The 10,962-nt window shown below is 40.3% G+C and overlaps 1 protein-coding gene across 1 annotated transcript; it reads right to left on the reverse strand.

The window, feature by feature from the left end:
• Positions 1 to 486: 486 nt before the first annotated feature.
• On the reverse strand, positions 487 to 10,477 carry slc17a5 (solute carrier family 17 member 5). Its single transcript, XM_084375107.1, has 11 exons — positions 10,206 to 10,477; positions 8,814 to 9,010; positions 8,265 to 8,498; positions 8,087 to 8,174; positions 7,024 to 7,110; positions 6,186 to 6,304; positions 4,840 to 5,001; positions 4,486 to 4,618; positions 4,231 to 4,378; positions 3,714 to 3,804; positions 487 to 2,624 (listed from the first exon to the last, which is right to left on the reverse strand). Exons 1-11 carry the CDS (start codon positions 10,288 to 10,290, stop codon positions 2,487 to 2,489), a joined length of 1,482 nt encoding a protein of 493 aa, XP_084231233.1. The 5' UTR covers positions 10,291 to 10,477; the 3' UTR covers positions 487 to 2,486.
• Positions 10,478 to 10,962: the final 485 nt, after the last annotated feature.

Consider the following 10,962-nt stretch of genomic DNA (forward strand, 5'->3'; position numbering starts at 1 on the left):
TAATCAGAAAAATGCTGAATATCAGATGTGATTGTCGGCCAAGGCCTCATCAGTCGACTCATATTACACAGTACATACATGTAAATATGTGTAAGTTACTTTTACTTTTGACTGAAAATGACTTTTGATACTCAAATACATTTAATATCAGATCGTTTAAGACTCAAGTACTATTAGTATCGATGACTTTCACTTCTACCAAATTCATATTTTAACATCTTAACTTTTACTTAAGTATGACTTTTGAGTACTTTTTATAATACTGCTAATAGGTTTGCTCCTCTTGCATACGAAGAATGAGATCATGTATAGAAGGTGATGCATCATCCAGGGTGATAAGTTATCAAAATGTTTGTTAATTCAATCTTCAGACTTTCATCAGCGACTCAAAGACGTAAACAGAACCACGAGAAAAGCTAATAGTTCCTGTAGTGAGTTGAAAGCTGTGACAGAGGCCATGTAATGAAATAATAACTCAACACAACGTCAGATTTGAGCATAGCTGTATATGATGAAGTATTTACAATACATGACAGTGATTTAAGACATCATCAGGAATGTTTCCAGGTTGGAAGTGTACAACGATTACCCTCTCAGTACAGTTTGTATATATTTACAAGCATCATATAAAAATCCCTTTCTTCTATTGACACTAATGTAACAGTGAGATGATACAAAGCAGTGACCAAACCAACTCTTTATGACAAGAATGAATCTGCTACCATGAACTGTCTGAACCCTTTCACACTAATGTCATAAGGCACAAGTGCATCACATCTTAAATTGTGATGATGGTGCTAATTGTTGACAGAAGTTACATCTAAGACAAAATGTTTCCCTTATGGCTTAAATTTGATTCACCCCTCTATAGTCGTGTTGTACAAAGAGATGAGTTACATACAGCATCACATACCTGTGGCCTAAAAGAGTGCAAACAGAAAATCCTCAAATCAGACGGTCACATTGATGAAAAGCTAAGCGTGGTGACGCTGTACATTTTGACTCGTTAACCGTGCAATTTGAAAGCATTTTCGGTGCAACACTTAAAAATCGAGGATACACAACCTCAACGTGGCGGATCAATCAATCTGTAAAAAGTAAACAAACATCCTTTTTAATCCTCGTAAGACATAAAATACCTGAGAATTAACACAAAAAAACGAGGCCGCGTCCACCAGGAACCTCTTTCTTCACCTTCACTGGAATGGGGCTAACAGCTAAGCATCGTCTTAGTGTTACAGATTAAAAGTATCGTGACCCATGCATCCAAAAGTGAAAATTCAGTCATTATCTACTCACCCCCATGCCCCATGATTTGAAAATACATTGTTTTCATCTTTTCTTAACGTTATAAAACATGTCCTAAGCTATTTCAATCACTTAGGAGAATGCTGTTTTGCTGGGGGCGAGTAGATGATGACTGAATTTTCATCTTTGCATGAGCTTATACTTTAAGGGTTGCTACCTAAAATAAAAGAGGGGCCTGGTGGACATAAACGGAAAAGATGACACCTATTGTTTTACATTTAAAATCCCTTCATAGCATCCCACGACAAGTACATATAAAAAAAAAAAAAGGTCCACATGAAGGACAAATAGCATTAAAATCATTTTAAGGAGGCTTCATTATAAGGCATTTCCCAAACAAGTGTTTGTGCGTGAAGTGCAGTGACAACGATCTCTCAAAAAAGACGTCATCAAATGTGTTTGTCTAGTTTAGGATTGTCATGTTGGCAGACACTTAAAACGCTTAACGCAACAAAAGTGTCAGGCGATATCCCAAACTTTACACACACAAGTGAAAGAAGAAGAGTATCCTTCTTATCTTTCTTAAGAAACAAAAGTGTAGACTTTCACTATGGTGATAAAATTCGGGAGGGTTTACAGAGGAGCTCTCGGGTAAAAATCTCTGAAGCGCTCTGGAGGCAGAAATACAGACTGAGCCTAGCAAGTAAGTGTCAAACCTGAACACTTAAGAAACTACACTTGGCTGATTTGTCTTTCATAGCTTATTTACCATGGACTCATAAGGCTTGACAATCAGCCAGGCTTAAATAGCTTGTAGCTATCTTGGCTAACTTAGCCCAGAGTTGTCCCTTCAGGTTTAAACAAACCACACTAGCCTGCAGCTATCTAACAAATCAGCTGCAAGATCAGCTTCTTCTGATACTTCCAGGAGATGTTTACTCTGGTTATTTGCTTTGCTCAATGACTGTTTCTGCCTCCAAGAAATATACACCTCACTAAAATGTAAATCTCCATGTTCATTGCTGTGACTGTAGATTTATCTGTAAACAGACTTGAGTCACAGTAAAGAACATCCTTGATGACATTATGTTACCGTTAGTTAGCCGTGCTTTGACAATTATCAGCACAGCTGGTACGTCTCTCACTGGCACTACCCGTTAAATAAACCCATGACAGAGACGTGTACATTTGATGATTCAGATTTGTCAGGCGGATGAGACTGGTTCTTCTTTTCTGCTTCAGTCTCCATGGGAGTAGGTCGAGTGGACAGCCCAGGGCTGCACGGTGCCTTGGCCAAACACAGTGTAGACCGATGCTCCGAACAGCTGGATGGCAGCAGCGATGTAGAAAACAGTCTGCCATTCTTCTATGGTGTTCTAGAAAACAGTCAGCACAGGTAGTAATGAGCACAATGACATGTACTTTGGCACACAAGTGTGTCATTACTGACTTAACTCATTATCTTGTGCAGCCTGTGAAACATTTACGTAGTAAAATCCATGGTGCTTTGGTAGTCCTACAACTTCCTGCTTTCGCAAAAGAAAATTTAAAGGTTTGGTTGGAAAATGTATTCAAAACATTTATTTAAATGTTTCTTATCACCAGTATTTCCATTCTTTTGATGGCAAATTATCAATCATTCATCTTGAAGGGGGCAATGTTTGTGTGCCAAGAACAAATGACAAAATTACCATTGAGGTTAGATCCTGACTGATGCTCTTTTCTTGGGGCCGATGCCGATACTGATATAGCGAAGTAAAAACTCTAAATTTTTTTATTTTGATTTGGCATCAGGAAACTAAAACAGTACATTTCAATGGGACTTTCATAATCACAAACAACCCCAAGCATCTTTTTCTTCATTATGCTCTGTGGAAATATTTTTTTTTCCATATCGGCACATATACTGGTCAGGATCTAAGTGAAATACATCATATACATCTATGTTAAAATCTGATTTGTGTTGGGTTATTATTTCATTTTACAGCCTCTCTCACAGCTTTCAACTAACTAGAGGAACAACATGTTTTGAATGCAGCTCTAATCAACTACCCTCTTTACACTGAATGAAACAAGTAACAAAGTTTATGTATTCGCTTTCATTAAGCCAATCAGAAACCCTCTGGGTATGACTGCGTTCATTTTGAAGGTCTACTGATGCCCCCTGGTGGCCAGATGTTAACATGCTAATCCTTTACTTACTAAATCACTTAATCAGGAAATGGTGCATCAAGCCAAAGTAAGTAAACCATCTGTTTAGTAAGGGACAAGTGAAGGTCAGGGCACTCACACTGACCTCTGTTACTATGTAGGCAGCAGCAGCAACGTTTATCTGCTCACCGTGGCTGACATGAGTAATTATGAAATCTCGTCTCAAGTCTTGACTGCTCTGTTCAGTTTTAAAAAAATCAACCAGACTGTGCTGACTGTATGTTAAAGTGTGATTGTTAACAAGAGTTTCTTACATTATTGGTGAGTGCTCTTGCTATGACTGGTCCCACCATGCCAGGAATGGTGGCAAAGGTGTTGGTGATTCCCAGGAGGATACCGGCATACCTGCAAACACAAGTACACCGATGTTAAAAGTTCAGAGTCATAACCTGCTAAACCCACTGCAGTGTTGAGTGCTGCTACCAAACAGCTCACAGCGTAACAGCGTTCACTCAGATTAACTTCATTGTTTGCTTTCAAAAATATCGATCTATCAATACATATCAATTCTGAATATTTGAAAAAGTGTGATGCTCTCTCAGAATATGTAACTATGGCCTCCTAAAATTTTTATTCATTATAACACCTTTTCTTACTCCAAGATAAGTTATTGAAAGGAGTGTGGTATTTCAAGGAGCAAAAATAATTCTTATGACATAAAAAAATATTAGATTTTCCTATAAACGTCTAGGTTTGGTTTTCATGAGCAGGAACTCCCCGTTATGTTAACAGTGAGAGGTCATTTTGGTGGAAGAAATTGGTGAATCTTACGATGGAGCGATGTCAAGATGGTTGATGTTGAAGCCAGACGCGGACACTCCGCCCAGAGAAGAGGAGATGGTGAGGAACGTCACAGCCAAGGTGTAGTTACAACCTGTATAACCTACTGCCACCAGGAACACCGCCGGCCCGATCATACCTACAGAAACAACACAGCTAGGGTGAAAACATCCTCAGAAGTAGTAAACATTACTGGATGACCCAAGTCGAGATTCTAGTTTGTTGTGTGATTTTGCCACTTCTTACCAACGAGAGAGAAGGCCTTTCTGACATTTGTAGTGGGGTAGAGGCAGGTTTCCCGCAGGTAATCAGCGAGCTGGCCACTCAACACAGCCACCACAGCGCAGCCCAAGTAAGGAAGAGATGACAGCCAGCCGTTCTATGGTGGACAGAAGGAAACAAAACATGACGTGAATTTTTGTTACATACTTTTCATACGCATATCATCTGAGAGGAGAAATTATTTTTATTTTTGTCTCTGATGTAGAGTTGGGTAGAGTTGAACGTAGATTCTGAGTTTACAAGATGCACATGTATGCACCATGAATTAAGTCCCTGGCGGCACCCACGGGTGTGGATTTTACAGTTCAATAATCTCACCTGCTGTATGCTGAATCCCAGCACGTCATTCATGTAGGTCGGCAGCAGGGTGAGGAGGGTGTAGAAGGTCCAGTTGTAGGAGAAATGAGCCACAACGATGGCCCACAGCGGTCTGGACGTCACTATGGCTCCCCAGGGGATGTGACCTGCTGTGTTAGACAGCTGGGACACACGGCAAGTGGAAAAATAGAGAATGGACTGCTTAGGAAGTTCATGATTAAATACTGATAATCTTAAATGTCTAAGGAGGAAAAGTACTTTTACTTTAGCAGTGTATCAAATTAGCAGTGAAACCCCTCTGAATAAATGGCAATAGGCCTTTACAGGATGTTTTATCCTTCGTGTGTCTTGCCAGTCTATACCAAGCTCTCCTCTATGTCTGGTGTGTTAGCTTTTTCTCCCCCTGTTGGCCATTACAATTTTCTTTTACTATTTTTTCTTTGTCATATTCTGATTTAAAAGCACCGGGACTGCCTAAACCAAGCTGGTGCTCTACGGCTGCTGTAGAGTGCACTAAATTAGAGGATGGACAAAGATGCCACTGTTCACTTCTCAGTAGAGATGATGAATCATGTAGCAGAGTTAACCATTATGTGAACACATACGGTTGGCAGGTCAGTGTTGCTTCTAAATGTCAGAATAAACCGCAGTGTAACTGTGGTTGGTGTCACCTAACGGCTGAGTGAGACAGATAAGAGAAAACAATGCTGCAATACACTGAAATGATGTAACATTGATATCTGATAACTGAACTGGAGCGGAAATGCCTGCAAGCACTCTGCTGCTACTGTCTTGGCAAGGAGGTAGTACATCATAAAGTATGTCAAAATGATAATTAGGGTAATTAATAACTGCTACATATTCAAAGACAAAAATGTTAATCTTCTGACTTCGTCTCTTGGAGTGTATGTTGTTTATTTATCATTATCATATACTGTGGGTCCTAATTAAAAAACAACTAATGGAAACTAAGAAAAGTAATAGCAAAATAATTTCATACCAATACAAGTCATACTTTATCCAATAAATTAACATTTCAATCAAATTTCTTACAATGACCCGTCTGAATATTTTAATTTTATTTTTATATATTGTATTTTATTTATATTTTTTTAAGTGTTTCATATTTTCGAGATGTTGCAAGTTGCAACTGAAAGAAACTGCACTAAAGAATTTTTCTGTAATTATTAATTGTGACTTATCATCTTCACGACAGTTGTCTAAAGTCTAAATCTGCCCTTAAGTACACGAGTGGTGTTGGATGAACCAAATAAACCATTTCCATAAACCTATGAAACCTCTCTGTTGTGTTTTTATTGCACATGTGATCTGTTTTCTGGCATTACCTCGTTCTTTAGTGATGAAGTGATGTATATCCTTTCGCGCTCTGATATCCGAGGGTGAGTGTTTGGACTGTCAAAGGCGAGAAATGTCCACAAGACGAACCACACCAGGCCAACAACACCTGGACACAAAAAAACAAGCAAGCAAGCTCTCATTTTATCACACATTACCAGCTGTGGCATATACTTTATCCAACATGACCTTTGTCACATTCAGGATTGTAAGTAGTCAGCAGATCCATGTCTTTAGATGCATAGGTATTGAGGATGTCATTAAAACAGGGGTCAGTTCTTGGCAAATCATTATCTCTTTTTCCCTGTATCCACTGAGAAGAAGAGTTTTTTTTGTTGACACCAATATCTGACATCTGTCCAGTGGTTTAGAGATGGATTAAATAAGTAGCAGTGGCAGCAGCTCACCAGGCAAGCCAACAAGTAAATAAGTAAGTCTGCAGTGGCTCCAGCTGTAAGCACATTTTCTTATTCAGAATGCTAAATCATCATTTCCGCAGAGCAAAGAGGAACAAAGGAACAGACGTCGGAAACAGCTCGTCTGAAGCTTCAAACACAGAAAAATAACTCTGACTAATCAATGAAGAGGCTGCTTGAGGTCAGGGAGAAAAGCTTCTGCGAGCATAACTGGCAGTGACTTCATTATTGATCATATTACGTGGATCAGACAAGATGAAACTTCATCTGTAATGTTATATGGTTTGTCTTTAAGCACAGGGTTCTATGATATGAAGTGTCCGTAACTTGTTCATGAGAATAACACTTTCAGGGTAACGAATAAAAGTAACTCTATCCCGACCCTCCACCGGTGACACCCCAGGTGTATTACCAAATACATAGAAGACGTAGGTCCAGTCCAGGTAGAAGCAGATTTCACCAGAAAGAGGGAGAGATATTACCGTCCCCAGCTGGGCTCCTGGGATAGAAGAGAAAAGATAAACATTTACATCCTGCAGTCTCAATGCACACAGTGTAACTACTGAATGATGAAGACACACAGAGACATGAGTCAACACTAACAATAATGTGACGGATGATTTATTAGTTTGTGGTTGATTGATTCATTAATTAATTGTTCAAATAGCAACTTAACTGATAGTTTTTCAAATAAATATTCAGGCGGGTGATTAAAAAAGCTTCAGTTTTTCACCATTACTTTGTGTTGACATTGTACCTCCTATGTCTTTGTGTCTCTATTGAAAGAAAGAGCAATTCTGCTTATCGGTCCAATTCTTTATCATTTCCCTTATTGATCCCTGATCAATTTTCTGCGTCAAAAAAAGTGGGCCTGCCCAGGTTTTCTGCGTCAACAGAAATGTCTGAACACACAGTAGAAGAAAGGCAGCATGTGAAGCCCCACTGCTTAAACTGTTACCGGTTCTTCACTGGAACCAGTTCTTGTTTCCCATCCCCCTTTTTTATTTGCAAAACATTTGCAAAATCAATAAATGCTACGCTTGCCTGCAGGTCACAATATCTGTTAGATCAGGACATTTAACAGACATTCTGCTCCTTATTTGTTTAAAATTCATCAAATTTATGCCATTCCTGGAATGTAAGCCCATCTGGCATAGAAAGATGTGACAGCATATTGCTGGTGTTTCCGTCCTTACTTAAAATGATCATTTTAATGACATCACAGCTAGCACCTTTGCCATCTGTCTTCCTGAAATGAAGCCATGCTTTAGACCGTTTCTTTCTCTCTGCCATGTATTCATGTAACAACATTTTTGCAGCGTAGAAACAAGTTTGACAGCATTGTTTTTTTAATACGCAACAGTCAGAAAACCATGAAAGCATTGATAAAAGCAACTGATAAGCTTGGAAGCATACAATGCCAACGGATCAGGTGATTTGTTCTACACTTGTTCTCGATTCCCAACCCTGCTTACCAATGTAGGATATTGTGAGCAGTCGGCTCCTCTCCAGTGGTGGGGCCCACGCTGCCCACATGGCGTACATTGCAGGGAATGTAACTCCCTTGAAGACAAACACAACGAAAACATCAACAGAAGTGTACTTTGGCTGGCTGTCTCTATCATGTAAGAATGTAACAAACTGATCCTCTACCTCTCCTACTCCTTCCAGCACCCTGACAGCTATGAGGTAGGTTGCACCCAGGTCAGCAGCCACGGGGGTGAGCAGTGTGAAGATTACAGTGCCCAAGATTCCCAAGCCCAGCAGCCACTTGGGTCCATAGCGGCCGGCCAGGTAGCCCCCAGGAATCTGTGTCAGGATGTAGCCATAGAAGAAGGAGCCCAAGATCCAGCCCTGTGTCTCCGAGTTCCAGTCGTACACACTGGCCTGTGAGGGGGCGGATTGAGAACAATATCAGGAATCAATATCAGTTTGTTTACCTATGCACCCGTGTACTTGCTTTCATTAGTCAGTCTGTCAGGCTATGTTTTCTCTTTACCTTTATATTCCTCCTTATACAATTATCTTTACTTGAAAGCCCTTATATCCACTTCTTTCATGGAGTGTAGCAGCATAACCAAAGCTACCACACATATACAGGAGCACACACCTAAGAGCAGTGACTATAGCAAAGATTTAGGTCGTGGATTATGTCCTAGCCTTGTTACGTCACAGCTGTAGAGAAGTGTTGTCATCGCTCACCGTGTGGTTGTGTTTGGGCCGCTGAGGGTTGGCGTGAGCTGGACACACTGAGCCGCTGTGGTTGGTGCTGGCCTGGCGGGTGTTGTTAAGCATGTCCACCATCGCCACACTGAGGTTCACCCGCAAGGAGTAGACCACAAAGAAGCCAAAAGATGAAAGGAGCGCCAGGCCATAGCGTGATGAACAGCATGCTGGGGCTACAGGGTGAAGGAGAGAGAAATAAAAGAATGAGATGACTGCGTGTGCCTTATTTTCATAACTCAACATCAGCGTGTTTTGTGTAATAAGTCTCTGGATTTTGCGTAAAGTCCAGCTACTTGCAAATATGACCGTCAATATGTAAACCACTGCTCCTGTACTAAAACTGTGAGTAACAATCTCTCTTTACCTTTACATAAAACACAGTGGCAATAAACTCCAGTGTCCTTATCTAGAAAACATAATTTGAAGCTAGTATGAGTCCTGTTTAAACAAGGCTATTATAAGTCCTGTTTAAACAAGGCTAAGTTGCTCTGCTGGATCCTCAGCAAACATTCACACAAACAGACACTCGTTCTTATAGTTACAACATTCATGTACAGACTTTGCATGAATTTTAAACTGGCATTTTCATCGATCTGACTCCAGGTACGTCAGCGTGACACGACTCACAGCTGAGGTACCCTGTCTTATGAGCTCAGGGTCCATAAACTCGTGACCCAGGCTTATAAAAACAGGACTGGTGTGGAAAATGCTGTTGAAAGTCTTTTTGTTCTGATTTAATTCGGGTGACAGAACCATGCACCCTCAAAGCAGAGCCATCTGTAAATGTAGCTGATTCAAACATTGTCATGATCAGCTTCAGTTGTGAGAACTGGCAGATGGACACAATAATATGGACACCTAGAAATAATACTGTGACCCAATAAAAGATCACTAAAGCAATGTTAGTGATGCTTCAAGCTAACTTAAAAGGGGAACTGTGTGGTTTGAAGGTGTTGTCTTTAATGGTCAGTTTGTTTATTCACTCATGAAAACAAAGAGAGTTTGTTTATTTAGGCATAAAACTAAAATCAGTCAATGAAGATCTTTCTCTTCAGTTTAAAATCTCATCCCCAAAACTACACATTGCACCTTGAATGCTAAATGTTAATAACACTGGTCTTTCTAGACGCTTTACGTCGTGTTGTATTGGATCGCATGATATTGTGCATTGTTCATGTTATCATTAATGATTTTTTGCTGACTAACCAAAAAACTGTCAACGTTTAAATAAAGGAAACACGAGTAAGAGGCTGTCACTTTCCTGTTTGCTCAGCTTTGAGATGTGACGGTCACCTGAAATGAACCCCTCGTACGGGGAACGTTATTATTATCAGCGAGTTAAGCTAGCTGGAGGTTTGTTTCTGTCACCTCTCTGGGGTTTGTCTTCGTGTCCTCGGTGAAGCAGCGGCGTCTCCTGCTCGTCCCCGTCCGTGTCCGACCCGTACCGCTCCATGTTTCAGTCAGTGGTTGGCTACTGCATCACGGACTGAACCAAACAAGAAAACAACAACAACAGCAGCAGCAGCAGAAGCAGCGGCTACGTGAACAGCAGACACTTGACTGGAGCCTCCGGTCAGCTGAGCTCAGCTCGACACGACACAAGCTAACGGCCGTCACGTGACGAGTAGCACCGGACCGGAAGTAAGGATACACAAAGTATGCTAGCAGCCGTGAATGTTTTTGTGTTTTTATTTTCGTATTGTTTAAGTATGCTGCTTGTAATTATTGTGTTCAACAATGATAACGATTTTTTATTTGAAAAATCTTCTTTTTTTTTTTTTTTTTTTAAACCTGCCCGGACCGGAAGTAAGGAGCGCTGAAGCCACGCCCCGGTGGGTGTCCCCCTGATGTAAACAACATTTGCTCTTTTTGTGATTGTGGAGAAACTATTGAACATGTTTTTACAGATTGTTTCCATACTACTGCCTTTTGGCTTGATTTACAGAAATACCTTTAAGGAGTGCTTGAAAAATATGTCTCTCTAACAACGATTGATATTTTACTCATCAAGTCCAACTTCTATTAATTTAATTATAATTTTAGCATAATACTACATTCATAACATGAAATGGCTTGAAAGATTGCCCGTCCGTCACACTTTTAAAGTTACAGATTTGAAATCATA

Source organism: Pagrus pagrus, assembly GCF_965226575.1.
Source record: "Pagrus pagrus genome assembly, chromosome: 15".
In the NCBI taxonomy this organism is placed as follows: domain Eukaryota; kingdom Metazoa; phylum Chordata; class Actinopteri; order Spariformes; family Sparidae; genus Pagrus; species Pagrus pagrus.